At 41.2% G+C, this 27,346-nt stretch overlaps 1 protein-coding gene across 1 annotated transcript in view; it reads left to right on the top strand.

Annotated features, from left to right (window-relative positions):
• Positions 1–27,346, top strand: part of DEPTOR (DEP domain containing MTOR interacting protein) — a gene marked incomplete at both ends in the record, with an annotated part of 71,592 nt that overhangs the window by 30,867 nt on the left and 13,379 nt on the right. Inside the window, 5 exons of the mRNA XM_080610669.1 lie at positions 1,292–1,470; positions 15,427–15,612; positions 16,159–16,293; positions 19,335–19,405; positions 20,085–20,189. Coding sequence (XP_080466795.1) covers positions 1,292–1,470; positions 15,427–15,612; positions 16,159–16,293; positions 19,335–19,405; positions 20,085–20,189 — 676 coding nt within the window. The remainder of the gene's footprint in view (positions 1–1,291; positions 1,471–15,426; positions 15,613–16,158; positions 16,294–19,334; positions 19,406–20,084; positions 20,190–27,346) is intronic.

Genomic DNA, 27,346 nt, shown 5'->3' on the forward strand with positions numbered 1-27,346 from the left:
GTCAAACCTCTTCATTGTGATTTCATTGTAAATGTCTCTCTGTGTTCTTATGACACAGGTTTTTCTGATGCTTCCCAAAGGAGGTGATGTTATATTCCATGAACTTTGGACATGCTGGCATTTTAAGAAACAGATAGCCCATCTGTGGATTTACATGAAATTCAAACTTTCAATCAGAGGGGCAAAGATCAAGTGCTTCCAGAATATTCCTATTGTACTTCAGTTGTGCCCTTAATTTCTAAATAGTTGGGGAAAGAAGGGGACTCATTAGTCTTACATGGAAAAAATAACCATGCCATTCTGCAGCTGTTCTGCTGGAAGTCTTACAACTAGTCCTATTGTTAGCCTATAATAGATAAAATAATTATGAGGAAAAATGAAGTTAGTAAATAAGGATGCATGATGTTTAATGTCCCAACAAAACGAAAAATGTGGGATCCTGCATCACAAGGGGACAATTCTCATTTCTTCTTCCAAATTGTCTTCTCTTTCTGTCAACCTTACTTTTGCATCAACAAAATACTACAAAATACTTTTTTTAATGCTGTCATTTGCATAGGTTACTTGAATGGAGAAGAATTTTATTGGTATCTTCAAGCTAGGTACATGCCACTTGCTGGGAGATTTAGAGACACCTCACAATGCTCCTCTGAACTCTGATGTTACACAGAGCTGGATGAGCCACAGATACTCTGAGACTTAGATACTAAAATGTGTTCAGGTCACTGATTGCAGCTGCATCACTAAATGTTGTATGCTAAATATTTATTAACCTCCCAAACCACAGAACTACCTTTTTTTTTTTCCCTCTTGAATTTCCTGCTCTTTTTTCTTGAATTTTAAGCTGGTTTAGAGCTTATGGGAAGAATTTTCAAAACCATCTAAATGACTTTGGGGCATAGTCCTGCTAACTGAAAAGCAATTAGGAGGTTTTGAATACATTAGTCACAATCTCATGATTTCATGCTGATTTTGTTTCAAAGTTGATTATACAGTAGCTTTCAGAGAAGCTAAAGAACTAAACAGGGGAAACGTGAAACTGGGAAACCTTGTTTTCTATTAGGAAAAATCCAAAAAAGCATTAACTTCACATGGATATGTAAAGCCTAAATTTCTTGACTAAGCAGTTATAATTCACATCCTAAATTTAGATTAATAGCTTGAGGAAAGATTTAGTAAGTCAGTGAAAGGTCCACGCATGTTTGCTTAATATCAGTGGGATTTGCCAGAAAAGCTGGAATTGCTTTTCTGATGAACTATTTTCCCTACCAATTTCCCCTCCCCCCAACAGGCTGATGAGTTCTGAAAATACTCTTCTGCAAGCCAGGGAAGAGGAAGGAGTCAAGTACGAACGGACCTTCGTGGCATCGGAGTTCATTGACTGGCTGATCCAGGAAGGAGAGGCCACAACACGGACTGAAGCAGAGCAGCTTGGCCGCAGACTTTTGGAGCATGGGATTATACAGCATGGTGAGAAGTTTTTGCCAGGTAGCAAAAGCTACACTTTCTGTAGCACTTCAGGTCAGATCATGTTGAGGGGCTTTTGTCTTCTTGGTCATAATATGGCCAAGTTCTAAATCATTTCAGATAGGAGTCTAGGTAACTATTTAATAAAAGAGTGGGTTTTTCAAAAGCTTGATCTGTTCTGAAAATTCTGCCTGTAATGCAGAAAAAGCTAGAATTTGGGGTGTTATAATAACAACATAAGGATGTGGATAGAAAACAACGCTCCTACACTTGTGGTAATTAACTTGTAGAACTTGTTATCAGTGATAGGTATAATTGAGGTAAATAGCTTTGTAAGGATCAAGTAGGGATTAGAACCATAAATAAGCTAAATTCTCTAAGCAGAATAAAAATGACAGGTTCTTCATATCTTTGTACTTGAGGAAAGGAGCAGAGCACATTCTGATGCCAGAAAAACAGCTTTCTCCCTTGATCATGTTGCAGGTGTTCTAGAACGTTTTGTCAAGAAAGAGCATATAACTTTAGGCCAAAGTGGTGTTATATTTGTCCTGCTGGTATAACTTCTTTGAAGCGGGAATCAAGTATTTCTTCATGGTCCAGCACAATGTGTCTGACAGATTCACCTTCACCAATTTTTGCCCTCTGTTAAGGGCAGAGGAGGTGGAGTTTTCTCTCAGTGCTGCCCTGAGGATGAAGAAATGAACACCACTGGCACTAAAACCCATTTTACGTCATCATCTACTCCCAGTGCAAGCTGCCCTTCTGTGACCAGGCTTTTTCCACCACAAATGTGTTGCAGTGCATCTGGGAGTGATGAAGGGATGCCAGGAGATGACAGAACTAGCTGGCAGAAGCTGTTAGCTACGTTGCTTAATACACAACATGAAAGTAAGCAGATCCTGGTGATCCGAGTGTTGTCACATCCACACTAATTCTGACAGAGAACAAGTAATTCATGATATTAACAGGTTGTTAATATACAAGGTGCTAGATTGACTAGGTTGCTTGTTGCTTTGTGAGAAAACCTAGTTTTAAGACTAGTTTAATAGACAAGAATAGGGGTGTAAGTGACCTGCACAGTTCCTCGTGGTTGTAATCATGCTCACATTATCTTTAGCCTCCAATTACTAGGAGCTACTTCTGAATGTTTACAGTAATCAGCTTCCAGTTCTATAATTACCCCTGTGCTTCCTATGATTTATAGGGTGCCAACTGCTTGGAGCTTGATGGACAGGGAAGGTATGCCACTCCTCCTCTTTATAGCAGCAATGATTTCATTCCTATTTTTACCCAAGCATTTTGTGTGTATTATATACAAGGTAAACTTTCCTTAAAAAAAAAAAGTAAAAAAAGGTAGAAGTGAGATTTATACTGAGATTGATGTTTTTGCGGAGGAAATAAAGTCAGGACTTGACATTTGGTACAAAGCTGGATTTACTTTGCAGTTGAAATCTTTGCAGAACTAAGAAACCTTTGCAGAGCTAAGAAAGTCAGGATGTGGCTTTTTCTACAGATCAGCCATTGTTTCATTGACTAAGGCAAATGCTCAGCAGTGCACCTTGGCAAGAAAAGAATTTTGCTCCCATCAAGCTGGGTTTCTGGTGGGATTCCTGAGCAATGCTGGCCCCGCTCACCTTTGTGGATTGCCAGTTTTGGAGATCTATCCCCTGCCCATCCTCTTCTAGCAGTCAAGAGCACATGCAAAGCACCCTGTTAGAAAGAGATTTGAAGTGATCTCAGATGGGGTGCTGGGAATTGGTGGATTGCTGAGGAAGTGGCCTTCTCACTCCAAGGTACCATCATCTTCCTCGCCCAGCTTTTATCAGGGGAAACGTAACTCAGTGGGGAATTCGCACTGGCTGATGGAGAAGCTGGAAGTGAAATCAAACTGAATGATGTCCTTGAGATTTATCTTTACAAGTGGACGTGCTTTGTGTACGCTTCTAAACAGATTTCCTTCGTCTCTGGATTTCACTGAAACAATTTGTCTAGATAGTGTTAGGAATACTGATGAGAGTACTAGCACAATTAACACAGAGCTGGTTTGGGGTTCACCTTAGCAACTGGATATGATCTGTGCATTTTGGAGGTTCACGTAATGTTGGCTTCCTCTAAGAAGGAAGCTTGAAATGATAACTCCCAGTAAAGAATTGGGAGATACAAACTGTAAAATGGCAGGAGTGGTATTCTCTTTTTTCACCCCATCTTATGGAATTCTAGGTCCAATTAAAAAGAAGAGAATATTTTTCTATCTCTTAGTACAGTAAATTCATTTCACCACACTATGCTCCGTTTGTATTGTATCTCATCATCAGCACCAAAATGTTGCTTGACACTAATTGGCATCCTTGTTGGCAGAACCAGCAGAAAGACTCTTGACTGAACAGGAGAGGAGAATAAAACGTTTTCCTTCCCTAAAGGCAATCTTTGCTAGCAGCATTGTTTGATAACCACAGTATGGAAAAAAATAAAGCTTGCTCTACTATTCTGGTGAAGTATTTATTACCTTACCTAATGCAACAGAAAGTAATAGAAATAAATTGCATCAAGTTGACAATCTCAGTAGTAGTTTTCCAACCACAACTGAATTGTGCAATTTATTTTTGCTGATACTGACTTTCAGTTACTCATAGAAGCTCTATTTTGCAGCTGAGGTACTGTATTCAAAATAGAGCTTCCTGACACACTTATCTTCACTTTCATTGGTCAGACACAAACCATGTTTCACACAGGAAACAAACAAAAAAAGGAAAACAGCGGTTTAAAAGGAATTGTCTAAATGATGTAAAAACATCACATGTTTCAGTTTAAAAATAATCTCCATGATCTCTTTGGGCATATATAACTATACATATTTCCCCTGCCATACATGAAAATGATGAAACGTGCTGAAGTGCTGAATTGCTTCCTTCCAAAATCCCACCGGCACATACCCACAAACCACCATTTTCACAAATAGGAGCCAGATGTCCATTCCTCTGGACTGGTACTCCCAGATAATATGGAATAAAAATAAATGTAGCTAGCAGGGTATTATGCACTGTACCTTTCTTGAAGGCTTCTGTTGGCAGTGTAATTACCAGTAGTTATTCTGCATTTGTGAACGCTGATGGTCTTCCCCAGAATATAGGAATGAAGATAGGAAAAAAGAATTATAAACACAGTGATGCACATCCAATCAGGGCAGGGACAAAAGGTGAACAGAACATGTTTCTCAGCTGTAAAAAAGACCATTTCTATTATGGTGAGGTATGTAAAGCTTTGTAATATTGACAGATAAAACTTTCCTCCAGGAGAATGGATCTTTCCTGGTTCTTCATATGTAAAGGCTGCGTGGAGACCCCATAGCAGCCTTCCAGTATCTGAAGGGTGCCTGTAAGGATGCTGGGGAGGGACTCTTCGTTAGGGACTGTAGTAATAGGACAAGGGGTAACGGGTTCAAACTTAAACAAACAGGAAGTTTAGGTTGGATATAAGGAGGAATTTCTTTACTGTAAGGGTGGTGAGGCACTGGAATGGGTTGCCCAGGGAATTTGTGAATGCTCCATCCCTCGCAGTGTTCAAGGCCAGGTTGGACAGAGCCTTGGGTGACATGGTTTAGTGTGAGGTGTCCCTGCCCATGGCAGGGGAGTTGGAACTGGATGATCTTAAGGTCCTTTCCAACCCTAACTATTCTAAATGGTGAGACAGATTAGCTACTGTGGTCAAAATTCACATGCAGCAAGAGAAGAAAGAAGTTCTCTGCTGGCTCCAGGATAGATCTGACCAAAGCAAGGATGGGCTGAGGGCAGGCAGAGGACACAGACAGTCACAGCCCTTGCTCAGTCTGGAGGACAGAGATATTGAGTTGTCCAAGAAGGAAAGATGGTATCCACAAAGCTCCTTCTGGCTTCACTTTTTGACTCATACTTGCTTATTGCACTTGCTGCAGCACTTATCCTGCACCTCAACAGAAGAGCACCACTGCTATGATAGTCTAAGTCCTCCTGCGAGGTCTTGTTGGGTACAGAAGCTTGAGGGATGGAGAAACATCTGTGTGCCTTGCAAAAAGGCTTAAGGTTTGAAATCTGAAGTGATTAATACTTTCTGTTTTAAAATCTGGTTAATACTGTTATTTAGAGGAACCTATGCCTTCTTAGAATAGCACCTGCAAGGTGAATATTTGCATTTCCTCCGTGGCAGCAACCAAACCATAGCACATTTAGAAATACTTTTCAGTAGGCTGTGGAGTGTAAACATGATGCCATTGCCCTGCATCACAGACAGTACACCGTGTGCCGCAGTCCCAGTCAAACCCGCGAGGAACTCAGGTCTGAGCAGCAGCGCTCACCTTCCCATCCCAGATCGTATTATGTTTCTTTTACTGTTGCTGTTTCCCAGGCTGCTGCCTATCTTTGAATGCATGGGCTTGGTGCTATTTCCTGTCTGACATCCCTCGTGCACGTTCCCCAGGCAATGCCCACAGCACAGTTTGGCACACGGTGGTTTGCATGTCTGTCCATTCTTCTCCAGGAGGGGCGGGATGCAGATTCCCAGTTTCAGACCAGCAGAGGAACATGTATGATGGAAAGGCCTGGGTCTGGAAAGGCCATAGAGTTTGCTTTCCTGAATGGGCAAGGAGTGGAAAAATCTCTTTTGGCAATGACTGGAAGGTATCTTCCTTGAAGCATTTGATCAGTGGTAGGATTTTATAATGGTATTAAATGAGGCAAGATGTCCTAGGCATGATGTGTCTTTTGCTTTGGATTTGCTTTTCTTCTAAAAAGTTTTATTAATTGCACCTGGCCAGACGTTGTATGTTCAAAGCAGGCATATGTTCTGCAGCAGGTGCTGACCACCTCTCAAGAGTTAATCTTTTGTCAGCAAAAGTCCACTGTGCAAATTACTTTCAGAGAAGAGAACAAACATTTTGTAGTGACTTAGTGAGAACAGTAAATATTGACATATGCCCTCTCCCTGTCTCTGCAGAAAAGTCTTAAAACATGTATTTAATTTTCACCTGTTCTTTGCAAGAACCCTGTGCCTTTATACAGCAGAATTTCCTTTAACAAGATGATTAGCGCATTTAGCTTTGAGCATCAAGATTCACGGTGCAGTTGAAAGTTTGTTGTAATTGTGGAAGTAGATTAAATATCTAGCAAAGTATTATTTCTTTTGCTTTTGTTGAAAAGTTTTCCCTCTCTTATCTAAAATGCCCATAAATTGTGAAGTGTGTGTTGTTACATTTACCTTACATGTCCAGTTGCTTATGATTAGCTGACATTTGTAAGTGACATTTGTAACTTACTTGGCAAGTGAAATCTTGCCATATATGTGGAATATATGCTTCTGCCTTAACCAACTGCAGGTAGCAATTTATAAGTGCCATTGAACCATCCTATAAATTCTTGACTGAAATGCTCATAGGTTTTCTCCTCCAAAATTAACACATAGATTTTTTTTGTATTCTTTTTCTAGTTGATCCAGCACCTGGATCCCATCAGCTGTTGGATATATCTAAGCTTTCATTGTGTATATTCCATGGTAAAAATTATAAAACATCACGTTTTTACAGATGGTGCCTTGGTTTATCTTGGAGAAACACAAGCCTTCAGTTAGTCTTTGAAGTCCTGCAGCACAGCTTTGTTTTTTATTCTAAGCCCAGCTCCCCCTGAGCCTATGCCTTGCAGAGGCACTCAGTTGTTTGTTTGTGTGGCAGTTCTTCCCTAGCAGTTCCTCCCCCACAGTAATTCAATTGCGTATGCTAAATCTGGAGACCACTTTGCATATTTTTCATGATTTTGGCCTGGTAGGAAAGTGAAAGAAGAAGAACTTTGTACGTAATTGTACAATCTTCAAGCTTCCTATTGTATCAGCTTCTCATGCTGCTCTTCTTGCAGTTGTCTTTATCTAAAGCAGGAGTGGGCTTGTTCTTTGAGAGAGCCACACACTCTATGCATTATGTAAATCACATATGAAGTCTCCTTTCCATATTAACTACCGAATTCTGTTTTTCTGACAGAGAATGGGTTTCAGTTTTTAACAGCTGCAACAAAAAAATAGATACCCAGATGGGCCTTTTCATCTTCTGCTTCCTTTGCCACAGACTGTACTTTCCATACTTTATTTGGAAGCAAAGAAAAGCAGTTGGCTATGTTCTGTAAACTTGCTAAATTAAACACGATAAATCCTCATATACAAATGGAAAAGACTGCTGAGACGCATGTGATTCCACACTGGCTTTTCATGCTAGAGTAAGTTGTATGTATTTGAAAATAAACTACAAATAAATGACAAGCTTACTGGAAAGACAGAATGTAGATAGAAACACTTATGTCCGTGCCTACTTTGAGGCAGCTGAAATAAAATGTGAATGCCCTGAGCAGAACATATCATTTTACTAAGAGCAGGACACTCTCTATTTCAGTTACCAAGGCACTTTTGACAGTTGTCTATTGTAACCCTGATGTTTTAAAGGCAGTGTAAAAGTTGTCTAGACTTTTTTGCACTACATGAATATAGCACAGTTCATTAAAACAACTCAGAAGACGTGGTTCTCTAAGTATATCATAGCTTTTTTTTCTGGGCCCACATACAGGTCCAGGACCTACTTAATTCTGGACACACTTAATAGCTTCAGCCTTACCTAGGATGAGCTGGAACAGCTCTCTGTATTTTGTATTTCAGGGCCAGGATCTGCCTTGCAGCGTTCTATCAGAGGGTCAGTGGAAACTGGAGCAGTTCAGGCTTAGATCCATTGTCCATTCAAAGTGAATTCCTCTTAATCCAGATGAGAAAAAAATACTGTGAAGTAGAGCTGCACTGCCAAGAGTTTAACATGCTGCTTGAGTACATTCACAGGTGGGCTTATCTACATTCTTCATAGCATACATACGTGCATAAAAGGTGGAAATGTGTGTGTTTATATGGTGCGGGGAATCCAAGATGCAAAGCCCTGTACTGACTGAACATCTGTAGCCTCTCTTCCTTGATCTGAGGGAGCTCCAAGCAGGTGGAATTCATCAATGTGTAAAAGGAAACTAATCTGAATAGGTGCCATTATTAAAATGCATTTGCAGTGCCAGACTAGCTTTAAAAAAACAGGAAGGCTTTGAGAGGCATGGGAAAAGCATTGTCCAGTGCAGAATAACATGTCAGTTATTCTCCAGCTGCACGTGAATTGGTGCAAGGCAGGACTGGAAGGGTCAGGGCAGGAGTGGCAGAGGTGGGCAGCATGGAGGCGGGGTGAGGAGCAGCCCCAAGGCCAGCAGCTCTGTGGGTCTCAGCAGCTGGTCAATGTTCTCCAACCTCATGGGCTCACCCTTGCTCTGTGAAAGTCAAAGTGGACCCACACTGCCACTGCTTCTGTGGCCAGGGACCAGCACCTCACTGGCAAAAGGCCTGAGGCACAGGGGGGCCAGGCTCAGTAAGCTGTGTGCTATCCATGAGGAGGGGCATTCTTCAAGGGCCATTATTTTACAGCATTTATTTGTTTCCTTCCCTTCTAAAAACTGGTTTTGCGTAGGAGAGAGAAGTGAGAAAGCAAAATGACATGAGGCTGAAGCCAGACCCTTCCCTTCTGATGCTTTGGGAGCTGGTGGGAGCAGCTGGGGCTGTGCCCTTCTTCAGATAAACCATCACTCCCTGCAGCCCACCAGCGTCTCATCATTCTACATTTGGTTTTGGTACAACATCAACTCTTTTGAGGCAGTGTCCTGCCATTCCTGAGGTCAAAACCAGTATGGTCATCTGTGACTTGCTGTGTGAAGGCAAAGACTGTTGCAGCCAGAAATAATGAAGGTCCAAAATGATCTCCTGCCACTTCGAATCATTTTAATAGAGGGAACTACCTCAGTAAAAAGATGAAGTGCTCCTGTGAATAGACTGGGGCCACTGCCTTGTGCAGCTAAAGGCTTGGAAATGTGCTGTGCACTGCTGGAAAGTGTTCAGTCTGCTTTTGTCTTTAAATTGGGAAAGGCATGACATATCCACACTGGAAACTTCATAAACTCTGCTGGTGCTTTTATAACCTCTTCCTCTTAACCCCAGCACAAGCACATGCTCACACAAACAAACAGGCACACACTTCAGCATGTCCTCTGCTCTCTTGAGGAGAGCTGCTCATATGGCTCCTTGGGGACCTTTGATTTCTTTCCCACTGCTCCCTCAGCACGGGGCATCTGTCCCCCAGCTCCAGCCATGGGCTTGCTTGGTGACAGCGCTGTGTTTGTGGGGATGTGTAGAGCAGCTGGAGTGCATAGTTGGATGTGGCCTACTGGGAACCGCAGTTTTCAGCTGGTAGAAAGCATTAATCACTGCAGTTGAGATGCACATAGATTATCAGCACTAAATATCACAGGGAATTGAAGTGGTGGGAGGAATTCTGGGGAAAAGCCAGTTATTAAAAGTGGCCTGATTTTAAAGGCATGACTCACGCCATTTATTAAAACAGGCTTTTGTACTTTGTAAAGCCTCCTCAGTTCTATGAAATCAATGTAAAGCTAATATTTCTATCTCTGCTATGCATCAGCCTCCTTGCAAAAGAAGGAAAGACAAGGCTGTTTGAGGCCCATGCAGAGCCCAGAGTTTTGTGTCAGAATCTGGAGCGGAAAGATTTGCATGGACATTGAAGTTTATATTTTATGTGTCTGGACAGAAACTGTGAAGCAGTCAGGCATAAGAAGCACCAAAGCCGGTACACTGGGTGCTCCCAATCAGAGAAATGCCAAAATACATATTCTGATTTTTCTCTTTTTAACAATAATGTAAATGGGAAGTGACAAGCTAAAATCCTTACCAATGAAGTCTGTAAACTCTAGATGAGACTGTAAACAAAGAATCGAACTCTATTAATTAAACGGTCATTACTCCTAAAGATGTCTGGTTTGGTATAACTTGAAGGCAATACATCTGGGAAATGAGAGTACAGGCTTTGCCCATTGATGTGAAGCAATGCTGTCCAGAAAGTACAGGTCACAAATTGTTCCCATTTTGTGCTTTTTGTGCAGTACAGTTGTAGTAACTTGTTACTAGGAGCCTGAGATGTATGAAAAGGACAACAGCAAGTAAGAGAAGGGCAGTGAGGTTGTAACTGAGCGTGGAGTTCTGATAACTGGATTTTAGGAAGGATAAAGAAATACTGAAGAGGATTCAAGGAGTTAAATCATAATTTAAGGGGTATTATTTATTCAGGTTAGCAAAGATGTTTGAGAGTTGGCTTCATCACTTCACAGATTTCTTTACAAAGATTTTTTACCAGATCTTATGTAACTTTGTGATGAAAGTGTGACAAAGTCCAGGGATTAGCAGCTGAAGTTAAACAAATTCAGCCTTGAGTTAAATCTTCTTTGCCTCTCAGGGAAAATGACTGAAGTCACTTTTCTCATGAAACAGCTCATAAGGGAAAAAGTGAAGTGGTCATTATAGGCTGCTTTAAAGTACAAGTAAAATATATATGTAAGATTAATAGTTTTAAAATTCTGCTTCTGGGAGAAATTTTGTGGCCTGTGTATGTAGGAGATCAAATTGGTGGATTGTGACTATACCCCCAAAGTTTGGCATCGGTGACTGAATGCATGCTGGTGCCTTTCCGTCAGGACCATCAACGCTCTTGTGCACTTTTATGATTTTGGAAGTTGTCAGTCACCGTATTTTTGCTTTACTGTCTTTAGTACATTTGTTTCTGTTTCGTAACATCGTAATGTGGACATGTTGCCACATGAGCACTGGTGCATTGAATTGGAATGAGAAACTCATGAAGTCACCCCACCTTGCTCTTTGTATCACCCTCGTCATGTACAAATACAGGTCCTGATACTTGCCAGCCATGACCTGACTTTTCAAGACAAATGGGTGCCAGTTTGCTTTTCTATGCTGCGTTATGGGGGGCAGTGAAGTAATTCAGGAGTGAAGTCAATCCCTATCTGGCAGCAGCAGCTTCCACGAGAGGGACAGATAACTGGAGCAAAAGGTTTGTCAGCTGCCACAAGTTTATCTGCTGCTGCCTGAGTCAACACTTCACATTAGTTTGAGGTAGCAACCTCTAAATTACCTTTAAAGAAATCTCTCCTGGGCAAGTCTGTGCAGTCATCTCAGCATTCCGCAATCAGTGTGGAAAAGTTCTTCGCTCCCACTTTTCTCTGCTGATTGCAGCAAACCACGAGCTCTTAAAGCAGTTGATCTGAGCACCTATGCCTGCACTAGTACCTCTCACCCAGCATGTACTAAGTGCAGCAAAACCAACCTTCTGTGCGTGCTCTGAGTTCGACATTCACATAGCTGTGATTTATAAAGGATAAGGGCAAGTGTAGCTCCTCATGGTTAACACTGAAAGACAGACACTGCACTGCAGCTGCTTCAGAGGCAGCATGAACCGGTGTCTGCTTCCCCCTTCTCAACCTCTGCCTTCTGATCCATGGTCTGGAAATCCCTTTTTCCATACTGTTCCAGATCATAGAGTCATGGAAGGGACCTTAAAGACTGTCTAGTTCCACTCCACCTGCTATGGGCAGAGACACTTCCAGATGTACTCATCCTTAGGCAGAGTCATAGAATGGACGTTTCATCCCAAATCATGAATATGTGCCATGGGGCACACCAATAATTTTGGTGAGATATTTTGTTTGATGATGTATGTACCAGGAAGCAGTCTGAGCTAACTGCCTCTGTTTAGGCTTTTTTTAGGTTCTTAAATATGCAAAAGGTTACATGGGGCTACAAATATGTAATCTGCTCAAACTGAGGATGCAGGCTGTTATTCTAACACTCACATGAAGCATGAACTATCTATAGAAATGAGGAATTAAACTATGAAAGTCAGTGAGCACTCCAGATTCTGTACTAATGCTACTTGTTATAGGCAGTCTGGCGACAAACCTTTTGTTTTGTAAATCATGCAAATATTCTACAACGTGCAGTCATTGGTCTTACCTTTTCCACTTGTATTCATTTATCATATAAAAATTCACCCTTCTGTGGACTGAAATAGTTACAGCAGGGATGAATTACTCCAGCGTAAGACCTAAGCTTTGCTATCTTAAGTATATAAATACTACAATATTTCAGTCAAAACAAGTATTTTTATTCTAAAATACGCTCAGTATCTTGGCATAAAAAAGTTTACATTATCTGGTTTCATGGTCAGTAGCTATTACAGTGTTTCAGAGAGCTTTACGATGTCTGCTACGTGAGTGTGTGTTGATCTCTGATTGCCATCATTTCTGAGGACCGTCAGAGGACTTCGGCTAATGACACAAACAGAACAGAACAGTTTTAATGAAAGACATTAGTGCCATAATATTTAACTTGAATCTGAAACTATTTCTTATATTGCAAATTGTTGGCAACAGTAATTCTACTTCCAAGGGAGTATTTGTGGGGCCCTCTTTCCTTGAAGATTATGAGTCCCAGTAGCATGCTGAATAAGTAGAATTTGTCTTTTTAAGTTTCAGGGAACATTTTAGGATGTCAAAAAAAAAAAAAAAAGGATTTTTTTTTGTATTTACATCAGGTTATTCTAATAATGTAGGACATAGCTAGATAGTGCTGCTTTTACTTACTGTGTCAGTGATCTCAGAATGAGACTGGTAGCTGTGAACACCTACATACTAACTGCCTCTGACAGCAAATCCTTTTGTGGATGTAGGCAAGTCTCCAAATCTCTCCTCCTCTATTTCCGTTCTTCAAAAATAGTGATTATTAGTAAGTGCTGTTTAATAGTATTGCATACTATATTTGTCCAAAATGAGGAGCACAGCAGCAGCGTGTGCCTGCAATAATTAATATGTCAGAACACAGTAAAAATTGCTTGCAATGCTATATTTGTCTTAGCAAAGCCATTTTTGCTCAAGAAGGATGCATGTGCCTGTTTTGAGGTAACAACAGATATAGCACCAAAAGAAAGCAGAGAAAAGCGAAGCGGCTGTAGCTCTTCCAAAGTTGTTCAACAGAACCGGGCAATGTAGGTATCAGGGGTCTTTTGTGTAGATGGTACATGAAACATCACAGTTTGGCTGACTGGTGTGACCTTTCTGCTTTATTTGTAAAAGAGGTATAGAGGGCTATGCTCTACTAGGACTGGTGTCTTCTTTATTGTCTGCATAGAATGATAGAATCATAGAATAGTTAAGGTTGGAAAGAACCTTAAGATCATCCAGTTCCAACCCCTCTGCCATGGGCAGGGACACCCCACACTAAACCATGCCACCCAAGGCTATGTCCAACCTGGCCTTGAACACTGCGAGGGATGGAGCATTCACAACCTCCCTGGGCAACCCATGCCATTGCCTCACCACCCTCTCAGTAAAGAATTTCTTCCTTATATCCAATCTAAACTTCCCCTGTTTAAGTTTGAACCCGTTACCCCTTGTCCTGTCACTACAGTCCCTGATGAAGAGTCCCTCCCCAGCATCCTTGTAGGCCCCCTTCAGATACTGGAAGACTGCTATTAGGTCTCCACATGCCTGGCATGGATATACTGGAGAAGGTGACTGGACTTTTTCTTCTTTGAGGTTATTCCTTCAGTTCACAAGCATCAAATTATATTCTGGTGGTTTATGCCTAAATACGGACTTTTTTACAAGTCTGTCACATCTGTGCTGTACTTCTGTGGGGCTCATGGAGAGCCATCTGAGGTGTTAAGAAGGGATGAGAGCAAGAAAGAGTGTGTTGGGGATGAAGATGAAGGGAAAGCAGGTAAGCAGGGTTCCAGGCTTTGGATCTGGTATAGCACCTTGGGCTCTGCTGCTTTTGGACCCCACATATTGGGCAGAGCAAGGAGGAAGGCAAAGGCTCAGCGTCTGTAGTAGGAGGCTGAGGCCAAATGACTGAGTCATGTACTCAGAAACTTGACTGACCTCTGAGTGCAAATCTATCTTGTTGTTTGCACTTTACATATAAATATGTATAACCCACCAGTTCTTATGATTCAGTATTGAAAGAAATAAGATTTTATAAACTAGGTAAATCCAGCATCTAGATCCTTCATGGAAAAGGTCAACTGTAGCAAATCATTTCTGTGGAACATAATCATGGGAGCTAGGTGAAGGTGGATAAAAAAGCCAGAACATCTACTGCAGCTATTTAAGATGCTGCAGTACTGATGATGGGAGTACTGCAGAGGGCTTTCTTGTGCTCAAGCCCTGAAGGAGTCAGAGCACTTCTGGGATCTGGCACAATTCTGTCCAACTGCTTCATTTTTCATCACTATTGAGATGCAGCATCAGTGGCAGCAAACACACAGGCGTTATGGTGATGCTGCAGCCTGTGGGTAGGCTCTGCACTCTCTCTCCGACACCAGCAACCTGGGATTTGCTCTCAGTATCAAAACAGGTTGTAATTAAGACTTCTTTTCATTATGTAAGAAATGATTTTTGGCTGGGTGCCTGTTCCCAAACCTTGTGTATCCGTGCGAAGGGGGGAAGTGGCCTGCAGGAAGTGTCTGGGACACAGTGTCTGTGGTGAACAAGACAGAGGAAACACACAGGTCTTGATTCCTTGCTGCCCTGTAGCTCTGAACAAGGTGGTCAGTCAGAGCTCCCAGGGACTGCCCTAGACTGATCAGTTTACAAAAAGCTCGATGAAAGGAACTACATCTGGTCTGCAGGGACCAGCAGCAGCAAATGGCATACAGAAGAGGCATGCATGGAGATGGACCATGGTGCAACCTGTCATGGAAAGATAAAGAACTTCCATTTCCACTTGAAAATAAAAGTGCTTGTCATTAATCAAGGTAGTGTAGAAGTTCGCTCAGCAACGGCCACTACACTTCCTACTTTGTTATCAACATTATAAAAGCTTGCATATTGAAGATACCTGTGAGAAGCTGACCACCTTCCCCATTCTGAGTCTGAAGAGGGGAAGAGGAGAGCTCTGAGTGTTGCTTCCTTACAGTGAGGCACGCAGTGCACACAGTGTAGATAGGTATGCTCTGATTTCAGTTCTACCAGCTATAGACTTTCTTCTACCCGTTTCTTTTCCTAGTGTCCAACAAGCACCATTTTATGGACAGCAACTTGCTTTACCAGTGCAGAATGAATTTCCGCCGCCGACGGCGATTAATGGAGCTCCTTACTGAGAAATCTCGCTTGATGCCAGAAAGCCATGACAGCCCGTTTTGTCTGCGCAAGCAGAACCATGACAACAGAAAACACACCAGTTTTCTCTCAGGTGACTCATCAACTATACTGCTGTCTGTAGGGTGACTCCATGGGATGTTAAAAAGTCCTTTTTGGACAAGGGGTTTCAGTGTTTAGTTCCCTGGGGTGGTTTTGTATGTGGATCAATAGCATTTCAAATGCTGGTCAAAATACGGTGTCCACGAACAAACAGAACTGGTTAAAATCCCCCAAGCCCAAAGTAATATGTTATACATTTTATGTGGAGTTTTCAAGAAGAGAAAAAGTGAGGGGAAGGGGTCCTGCAGCATTTGCTAGTTAGTAAGAACTAAGATAATAAATGTAAAAAGAAAGATGGAAAAACTTACTTATATTAAAATGCCTTCTAGAAGACACTGCAATGGAAATAGTTCAGCCATCATGTTAGCTACAATATGCTCATGCAGTGACTTTTCCAGCTGTGTAGAACACACTAACCCCTTCCCAGTGTTGTTACTGAAAGCATGGCTTATTGCTGTTGTTTTAAAGAAACCAGGGAAATGGGTTTAATAACTGATATGGGTTTCCCTTTCTCTCTGCATTTTCTCTTTGCTTGTAGTGAGTCCCACCAAGGAGATAAAGATCGTGTCAGCAGTACGGAGAAGCAGCATGAGTAGCTGTGGCAGCAGCGGGTACTTCAGCAGTAGCCCAACGCTCAGCAGCAGTCCTCCCGTGCTCTGCAACCCCAAATCTGGTGAGTACCAGCATCGCTTACAGTGCACAGGAGCCAGGGCACAGGCATCTGTCTGGGGAGGTGATGTGAAGCATGCCTAGAATCATGCCTAAGTTTATCTTTTTGAAGGATGCATTAAAAAATCACAGTGCCACAGGTTTTGTAGGCCAGAGGGGCACTATTATCTGCTAGCCTCAAGTCCTGCTGAACACAAGCCAGACGTCTGCCTCCTGTAATCTCTGCATCAAGCCCATAATTGAGGCTTGAGCTGCAGTTTATCTCTTAGGAGGACATTCAGTCAGAGGCCCAGATTTGCCTCTTCATTGCCAAGCTCTGAACTGATTCAAATCCTCTGCTGGAGACATTCCTTCGGTGCAAGTCAGAGGAGAGTTTAACTATCCAGTGGCCGCTTGAGTTGCTATGAAATAACAGAACTCAGAAAACATCAGACTCTAAAGAAAGAGGCAGCATGGTTTCAGCCTGACAGGGACCATTTCAACATTTTCGTTTGTTTAGGTCTTACACCAGTCTGTTTAGGAAGGTAAAAGTAGTGCTGAAGCTTATTTTCCTTTTGAAAGGATTTCCTATCCCATGCCGGAAGGTTAAACACACCCATTCTTACACAGTTCACTTAAAATTGTTTCGTATTGTACATCTGGGAAGTGGAAAACAGACCAGGATAGATATTGTTTCAGCCTCTCTGTTTCCCTCAGAAACAACCCTGAATTTCAAGGCAGAGTCCCTGCTGCCCTTTGTGCTCATTATTATTTCAAATTTACCAGGTCTCTGCTGATGGTGTGGGGAGTGTTCTGCAATGTAGGGAGGCTTCATTGGATATGTGCAAGTTCTGCTTTCGAAGGGATGCTGGCATTTGAAGTGGTTACTACAGAGTGCCTCAAGCACTGTATGAATCTCTTTCAAAACATTTACAATTTGCTCCGGAGATGAGTGAGCTAAAGTGCATTTCATTCCTTCTGTGCAGTGGCCATCAGAAGGACAGGCATAGTTACAGCAGTATTTTCTGTCTCTCTCCTTTTAGCACATTTCCTTCCCTCTCCTTAATCTCTGCAGGAAATTCAGTATGAGGTTCTAAGTTGAAATAATTTGAAGGACTCAGTAGGGTTGCATGCACAGCAACCATAACCCCCCGCATCAGACCTGCTGTCCAGCATAGGGTAACACTCTCAATACTGTTGGGCATTCAGCACCACCTTTTGATGTGTTGACCCCTAGGTGCAATGGATTTGCCCCTATATGAAGAGTGCCACAGTATCATGCTTTGGCAGACTACCTCCCAGGTATGCTTCCTGGAACAGACTGATGTATGGGAAGCTCTTTGGTCTCAGTTCATCATTAATTACATCCTGGAAACTTTTCTGGGACAGATAAAACAACATTCATGTGCTGTCCATAAATGTATTTGTTATCTGAAGTATGCTGACTATTCTGTTCATTTATGGTTCTGATTATATATGAAGTGTCAACCCATGGGTGGTGAGAACAAGTTTATTTTAATGCAGATTACACAACACTGGAAGAAAAAGGAGAGGCTGATGTTGCCCTTGCATAAATTCTTCATTTTTCTTTAATAAATTCTCCTGTAGGACTAGTTTTCAAACACCAAATAGCTTTAACAGACTCATATTTGAAAGAAGACAGCAATGGGCTTATAAAGAGACTTATTTGAAAGACTTTTACAGTTACTGGCAGTGTAGGGTAATTTCTGCCGTAGCACAAGTACAGATCCCCACATCATCTTGCTTGGTTAACATAAGGCTGTCAGATGTAAATATTAAGCAGGAATTCTTAATCCTCTGCTGGACTATAAAGTGATTTTTTTCACAGGTAGTTTCCTGCTCTCCATGCCCAGAACATGTTGCTGAACTGAGTGCTAATAAACACAAGGCAGAGGGATATTTATTGTCAGATGAGTTCTCTTGCAGGCAAACACTTAAAACCACCCAGGTCATGACTTGACCAGTCATGTAGAAAAACAATCATCAAACTAAAAATCCTTCTGGATGTGCAATGAAGAGAGGCATGCAAGGGAGTCCTGCCTGGATGATTTACCTGATTCTGACTTGTAGAATAAGCATAATTATTCAGGGTTTCCACATTGATCAGGCATGCTCTGCAAAGTGTAACACTGGCTAAATGGCAATTTGTCAAAATCCATGGGAAAGTAAAAGAAATACCTATCGGTTTGTATGCTAGAATTCTGCCTGCTCCCATGAATGTCATTAGGAAACTCAGGAATGTCTTCAAATACCATCTGTGGGAAATTTTATGTTCCACCTGTGACTGAAAAGGCAGATACAAAGTTATTTATGAAGAAAAGCAGCCTTAATTTTAAAGGTGAAGTGGGCACATAGGGTGAACAACGTATATCTTTACATTGTCCTCTGTCTTATGAAGCATTTATAGACATAAAAAATGGTACACAGAATCGTATTGATTTGGTTTGGCAGAACTTTAAATTTACTTGTTCAGAGGAAAACTACCTCATTACACAGCAAGGCAATATGGAATCACCTGCAGAAACTCACTGGTATTTCCTTTCATGTAAAATCCCAGATGGAGTGAGACGTCTGTGCCTACAGCTGCAGAACTCTCTTGGGATAATTCTTGACCTAACCAGATTTTTTTTGTTACTGAATTCTGTGATGCAAACCTGACTCAGATGAAATAGCAAAGATCACCCAACAGAGCAGGCTGGGAAGAAAAGCTGCTCCATACCAGGAAGGTCGGTCCCTTTTTTCAACACTGGACTCAGGAACAGCCACTTCTGATAGTTGTGATAGTGTTTTGCGGCTCTTGATTGCAGACAACAAAGTCTGTTGGCTAAATGCTCTGATTTTCCAAAGATATCATCATTTGTACTCAGAGTTATTCTGCAGCCTTTTCCTTGGCTCTTTTACTACTTTCAAGCAAATCTGCAAGAACTGAAAGAGTGTATGGGAAGTGGGACCAAAAGGATGTTGTATCCCAAAATTATATCTGATTTATTAGGAGTATTTCCAGAGGAGTGCTTATACTGGATATTCATTTATCTACCTCCACAGTCTTAAAGAGACCTGTGACTGCTGATGAGCTCTTGATGCCTGGAGCCCCATATGTCAGAAAAACCTTTACGGTATGTCTCCAGTATTTTTCTTCATTTTCTGCATGTTGCGTGCATAAGGTAATGCAAACAGACATTTTCTGGCAGGTTAATTAGAGCTTATTTGCATTTGCTGAGGTTTGTACTTTAAAATCCCAAACTCCGTTATCAGTACTTCCACACATTTCAGGTCTGATTCTGCAGTTGTTTATCCTGTCTTTATGCCAATGTAGTACTGCTGACTTAAATGGAGTGTAAAATTACATAAAGCCAATAAGATTTGTATTATACAAACTCATCTAGGCTTTGTGCTCCTGGTAAAACTTGCTCTGCTGGAGTGGAGGGGAGGATTACCTACCCAAATTGGAGTCTTCTACTTAGGCATTTGTAGACTGTGATGTGACAGAAATTTTGATTCATATTAATTTTAAGAGAAAACCTTTCAGTAAAGACGTTTTTGAACTCAGTCATTAGAAGCATTGCTTTTTACAGCCTCCTGGTTAAATGAATAAAAACAGAAAGGAAGTTAATTAAAAGCAAGAGGAATCATTTGGATAGAGCCTTTCCCATGAGTGGTACGGCAGCCTGTACACAGTGACCTCTACTATGTGTTGGAAGATGCTGAAATTATGTCTTGAACCATTTAGATGTTGCCCCCTTGAATTTCATGGAGCTTCTTGAAGGTGATCATGTCGTTCTTTTCTCTTTCCAGATTGTCGGTGATGCAGTGGGCTGGGGCTTTGTGGTGCGGGGCAGCAAGCCCTGCCACATCCAGGCTGTGGACCCCAGTGGGCCAGCAGCTGCGGCTGGCATGAAGGTGGGTGTTCAAAACAAGATGATTGACCCGTGTTCGTGCTGGTTAGTGAAGTCTTTGGGCTGCCTGTACTTTGGGAGGGAGAGGTGCGTTTGTTCCCAGGGTTGAATACCTTCAAGTTTCATGCATTTGTGCACTGTGAGTTCTGCTGCCTGTCACACCACTCCTGTTTCTTTTCTTCTGTCCCTGAGATTCTTCAAATCCTGTTTCCATAGGAAACTCATTTATCCTTTCCAAGTTGCTCTCCTGATCTTTTTCTTTTTTTAGGTTTTGGTTTCTTTTCCAGTTTGTTGGCTGGTTTTGGTGGTGGTGTTGGTTTAACTGGGGGGGGGAGGGGCGGGGGGAGAGTTGTGTTTTGGGATTTTTTTTTGGTTTTTCACTTTTTTCCAGCTCTGCGCAACTTTAGTTTCCCCTCTTTCCTTTGCAGTTTAGGTGATTGCTAGAAAGTTTCTGGACTTTGCTTGTATAGGAAGAGGCAAAGTCAGACATATCTATTGAAAGTGAACCTAGCATAACCCATTGTTAGCTGTAAAGCAATTAAGTTTCAAGACATTTTGAAGAGTGTATGCTATTTTAGTATTTCATAAAGAGTTAAAATGATTTCATACATGATTTAAGAAAAATAAATGCAAATTCCATGTGAAGGCTCTAGTTAATGCAGAGCCCATTGACTTACCTGTGGGTTTGGGTAACGTCCTGCATATATCTGTGAATTAATCCCTGTCTTCCACAGTGAGAAAAATAAAAGCAAAGCATTATCCCAAGTACCTAAAAAGCAAGAAAGGGAGATTAGCTGCTACACCTACTCCAGTGTCCAGGCTGGGCCAGACACAAAGGTTGATTTATCGGTATATGTCATGTTTTATTGTATGGTGACAACACAAATGAAGGTTTCAGGAGTATTCCACATGCAGCCGAGTTTGCTATGAATCTTGCACTTGCCTTCTAACTCATCTCCCTTCCCACCACACTTATCCCAGCTGCCTCTCGCTCATATATTCACACCCAGCAAGCTGGAAGCAACGTGTGCTTCCATGGCTCCAGGGATGCGCATCCTGCCCGTTGCGCGATGCCAGACCTGCTGTGGCACCCTCCTTAGTAAATGTACTACAGGGGCTTCTCTTCCTCTGCTGCTGGCTTTTTTAGAGTAACATTTGCTAGAACCTACTGTCTTTGAAACATTTACTTTTTTTAGAGTACAGGCAGGCAAAACCCTTGGGAAGAGGGAATGGCAGCTGCAGAGCCTGTTGGAGCGTGCAGCACCCTGACATGTCCTGCTGGCAAACAGCTTGATTCCTGAGGGACCTAGAATTTGTGACATGTTTTACATGATACCTACATAAAATATACAGTTACAATTCTTAGATGAAGAGTATAATTTTCAAATAATAATCATACCTAAAATTTCATAGAATCATAGTTTGGGTTGGAAAGGACCTTAAGATCATCCAGTTCCAACTCCTCTGCCGTGGGCAGGGACACCTCCCACTAGACCATGTTGCCCAAGGCTCTGTCCAACCTGGCCTTGAACACTGACAGGTAGACTTAAAAGACTTACATTTAAAAATTATTAATTTATTCATGTGCATGTTCTAGATCCTGAACTGGGAGTTGCGTGTTTTACCGCATCTTTTACTCTCTGAATATAGGAGCAAGCAATAAAGTAGATCTATTCTGAAACCTAACTTGTAAAGTTAACACTGTGGTGTCATATATGTAATCTTAAGAGATTTCATTTCTGCTCTTAGCAGCTTAGATCTGAACACAGTGGGGCTTTGGTTTGTTTTTACTTTTGGTTTCATGCTGGCTGCCCAGTGACTACACACTTGGATGTTCCAGTTAAGCTGGTCTTTCATATTTCACTTATAAAACTGGCTTTATGTACCAGATTATGTCCTCATGTCTTCATTTGTGCTCTCCATGCATTCACGTACTCCGATAGGGTTACAAAGCTTCACCTGAATTATTCAAGACATAAAAATGTAAAATAGAGTGCTGTCCTGTGGGGAGCAAACAGTATTTTAGACAGTAAAACTGGGATATATTGCCTTGAATTTGCACAGGTGCTATCTTGGTATAAAACTGCTTTTTAGAGCAGAATTACGCATAAAACTTTATGGCCATGTATTAGATGAGTCCCTGTTTAGACACCAAAATTTGTGCCCCATTTTTAGAAACAATGTGTTTAGCTCCTGATGAAGAAATGCCAGTTTTCTTTGAAAATAAGTGGTTTTGTTGAGGTGTTCCCATGGCAATGGGGATGTAAATTATAGTGCAGGATTTGAATTTTTAAAAAATCTATGTCACTTAATCCATCTGTTTACAGAACTGTTCAATCTGGCGAGTTTAAAGGAATCGTATGACAAGCTTTAGATGACGGCTCGTGGAAAACAAACCTTCTCCTGTGTGGAAGCTGCAGGAGGGGCACTTTGAAAGTAGACTATTGGGCATGGTAACTTCTGGTGGGCTGGTGCAAGAGGCTTTTGTCTGCCAGTGTTGCTCTGAGCGCTACACCAAAGAAGCGCTAACAAGGAAAGTTGGCTGTGATGAAAAGAGCAAGAATTTGAGGAAGAGCCAAGACTTGGCGTTGCAGTTTGTAGGAAAGTTCTTGGCAGTAGCAGCAGGGTTTTTCCTCCTCAAGGAGGTGCGTCCAGTGTAATCATTTTTGGAAGTGTCTGTATTTGTAAAGCTTGTGATTTTGCATTTATCTCTCTTGGAGCACTATATTCCTGTCGTTGCGTTATGCTGGACGAATTGTTGAGAGAGGACTGCTGCCTGCAGTCTTATTGTAGGACTTAGGTTTGTATATTTAAAACTCTAATGTGTATTATTTAAAGCAGTAAACATTACAGGCTCAACTTACCTGAAAGACTTTGTGATGTCTTGCTCTCAGTTTGACCTTGGCTGTGCTCCTGGCCTGCTCCAAAGTTCTGTGAATTGGGAGTCTGAGGAGAAATCTCCATGAGTCCTGACCATACAGAGCAACTGTGTGGTGGGCACAGCGCTGGGCATCTGGGGTGCACTGGTCTCTGTCACATACCTGCACCTCTGCATGGCAGCACTTGCCATCTCCTTATACATTATATCCTCTTCTGGGGGAATTTTCAAACAATTTCTTTTTGGGAAAACCCCTATTAGCATGGTCTGATGAAGAGGGTGTTATGTTGTGGGTCTTGATACCTCTTCTGGTGCTGGTAAATAGAATAACCACTGACAGTCTGAGGTTTCATGTATGAAGCAGAGCAAATAATTTAATAAATACCTTGTCAATTAGCTTTCTTAAAGTATTTTTAGCCCGGTTTGTTGAAGCGCAGTTGCCTGTGAAGTGTTGTGAAGAGCATGATTACTCTAAGCGCATGAACAAGTGGCAGCTGGAGGCAACGCTGGGCTATGAAAGGAGTCACTGTTGCAGTACATACTTCTGAGTTACTTACAGCTCTGTTTTGCTGTCTGCTGTTGTCAGCAATGGAAGACAAGAACAGCAAGGTTTCAAAGTTCCCAGGTTACTTTAATATTAAGCATTGACTGGCTGCAAAATTTGGCTCTCTGCAGATGCCAGTGTTAAACATTGCCAGTTGTCAGGAAAACTTTTTCCCTTTTTTCAGTGTTTTATTCTGTAAGTAGATCTCTGTTTTTAAGGTGCAAGTATTCTTTGAAAAGTCACACATCTTGACTTCAAACTAGTGACTTTAATTATGCATCACATGTTTTATTTATCGTGACCCCTCTGCAACAAAACGAGCAAACCCAGCTTAGTGTGAGTCTTATGAGAGAGACAAATTAATCACTGATTTTGCTGATTATCTGTTTTTATCTTTGGCTGGAAAACATCAGTGCCCAACTCTAACATTTGAGGAATGCTAAAGAATATGTGATTCCTAAACTGATTTTGAGAACATTGGTATTCATAGCTGTTTACATCCAAGGCCTTTGTGTCATACAAATTGCCAACAACCACTCAAACTTTTCTATCGTATTCTAGTTCTAGTTCTTCATTTCGGTTAGTAGCAATGAGTTTGGGGGGACCATGTATGGTCACTCTTCTGTTTCAAGCTTTGCTCAGGGATTACAATATACAGCTAGAATGATTTCAGCTTGGTTCTGCTCTCCTCCTGACCTTTAAAAGCTGGTGCATGGAGGAGGTCAGCCTCATAAATTTTCTGCCTTTGCCATCACCTTCTGCATTTGCTAATGATTATTTCAGGTTCAGTTCATAATTTATTTCACTAGCAGAATAAGAGCCAAATCTCAAGTGTAATTGAGTAGCTGCTGTCTCACAGAGCAGGTTGCTGCTGGGTTCATTGAGGTCATCAAGCACAGTCTGCCTGCAATCAAAGGAACATAGGTACTATCTGATTAGTCCAAAGAGTCAGAATACTGCCATAATCACAAAATATTACAGGTTTGTAATAGAAAGGACTAAAAGCTACACATTATAAGATGTCAAATGGTGGGAAAACCAACCCAAACCCAAGTGATGTCAGAGGAATTGCCAGTGCCTTAGATTCCTGCAATAGGAAGAAATTTGAACTCTGAGATTCTTGGGAGGTTGAATGTACACCATGAGGCAGAGAAACACAAAACTCTTTCCATGATCCTTGTAAGTCTGACCTCAAACCTGCTGAATGCTCAACTGTTCGACAAGCAAGATAAACCAGTCTAAAAACCCTAAAATAAATATAAATATAAAAATAAATAATTATTCCCCCCAGGAAAAAATATCCCATTTATGGTTGTGGCCAATCTTCAGTGTTTTACAAAATAGTGGGAAAAGTATAGAAACTTGGAAACTTGGACATCATGAGAAATTTCTTTATAACTCCTAAATGCAGCCTAATGGGAGCTTGAAGACTGGGATTTATATTGTATAAATAAGGCACAATGAACATGCCTCCATTTAACCCTCTCCATGAAGCTCAGGAAAGGGAAGATACCTCTGTGTTTGATGCTGGGGCTTTAACCCTTTCAAGCACCGTGGAGATGCTTCAGTGCTAATTGAAGGTATCCAAAGGGTACTTCCACTATCTATCTCATGTGACTGAGCTTTAAATTAGAAGATGAAGCAGGTTTGGATAAATATTTATACTGTGCACTAGCATATGGTGTTGTTGAAGCAGATGCAATTCAGTCTTAGAATTCTTATCTTATACCAACATGTTACTGATTGTAGAAAAGCATAAATTACACGAGTTGCCATCTGTTTTCAATTACAGCATGAAAACACTGACGCAGGTTGGTTATCAGCTCACTGCTGAATTTGATAATTACATTAGGGTGAATTTATAATGAATGTATTTGGTAATGTGAACACTCAAAGTTGCTGACAAACCGCTTTCATAGCTTGTCCATAAATAGAGAAGCAGCAGAGCTAAATGCACATAGCACTGTATGCAATGAATAACACTACTGTAGGGCTTGAATATAAATGTATATATATATTTCAAACATGTCTCCATAAGTGACTGCTTCATTTTCTGATAGTATGTAATTATAAACTATAACATAAAGGTCTATTCTCCTCCATACAAATGTGTAAACTGTATTCAAGCACTGATGACTCTAGAGAAATATAATTTTAAGAAATCTGATTTGATATTTTGCTATAAAATAAATTCTGGTTTTGCAAAACCATAAAAATTGAAACAAGATTTCCCTCTGTCTTTCACTTTATGCAGCTGTAACCAGAACCTCAGATTTTATATGCTAATATCCATCACAGAGTTTGGAAAGAGTGAGCTGAGTAGGGTAGTCATTAACCTTGAACATCTCGTAAATAATGTTCAAGAAGAGTGGCTGTCACATTAAGGCATGTTAAGAGCATAGTAATAACATAATGGTCAACAGTTTGGATGCTATTTTGTTTTTTCATCTGATCTCTAGTAGAAATCTTTCTAAAAGACTCTAAAGAAAAATGTAGTAAGGCAGCTGTGTTGGTAGCATGGTGATTCAACAGAAGTTGGAAGAGATCAAATATTTATGAATGTGAAAATACTCAGCTCTGCCATCAACATGAAACATGGGTTAGTGGTTGGTTGTCCTTGACAGCTGTTTAACAGCATGTTTAGTAGTCACCATACTTTCCCAATCAATGCATGAATCTGTGCCTTCGTGTTCATATCCTGTGCCTGCTTTCTCTTTTTGGTCTGTGGTAATCATCTGCTAATGGAGTTTGCTGGTGAGCTGTGGTGACACCTCTGTAACTGTCCCAGAATTTCCATTTCCAGTGGGAGTGTTTAATTAACCTCAAGGAATAGTTCCTAACATTTTTAAAGTGAGTCCGGTTACTGCGTTTCAATAGGTTGGACCTATCCTAAAAACCCATTACTCTAACTATACTGGAAATATTGACATCAAAATTATCATAGCAATGCAGTTCTATGAGTACTGGGATACCTAATACTGGGATTCTCTTAAGGAAAACATGATTTGGGGAGCTGCATTGTGTGTCACTGGCAGAATGCTGTCTGGTTGCCAAAAGGAGACAAGTTTTGGCAAGTTTCTGCTTTGCTTTCATTAGAGAATACTGCAAGTGCAACAATAGAGCCCTTATGTCCTTGATCATCCTTTGCATTAGCAGTGTCTTTAGGTTGATTGAAATCATTAAACACTTTCTCAGCAGACTCCCTTTCTCCTTGTCATTGGGAATCCCAGTGCAGCATTGGATGAGCTGCTAATCAGTCTCTCTTGTGCCCGTTCACTGCCCCAGCTACTCTGTTTTATTTCTTTTCTGTGGTAGAAGCCCTGTCATGGTTGGACGTCTCTGAGTGTTAGGAAACTATCTTAGAGACACTGTACCACTGGCCTACAAGTTGAACCTACCCATGGTTGCCGCTTGGAAGACACAGTTTGAATTTGGTTTCTCTTCTTTACCATCTCACAAACCCTTTGTGCAACTACAGTGACTGTTTTCCTACCAGAATACATAGGTATTCTTGTAAAGTAGTTTGGGTTTAAAAACATGGAAAATGCCAAGAAATCTGACATATTATCATACATAATCAAAACATTTGATAAGTAGATCCATTTTGGTACCAGTAGAATTGAAAAAAAACCCTGTAGGTTTGCTGAAGCTTCATTGTGTTTCATGGGGCTGTGGGTCACAGCATATCATGTAGATTTCCCAGTCTCAGAACAACATGTAGATCAAACTTTGCAGCCGG

Source organism: Psittacula echo (assembly GCF_963264785.1).
Source record: "Psittacula echo genome assembly, chromosome: 2".
NCBI lineage: Eukaryota > Metazoa > Chordata > Aves > Psittaciformes > Psittacidae > Psittacula > Psittacula echo.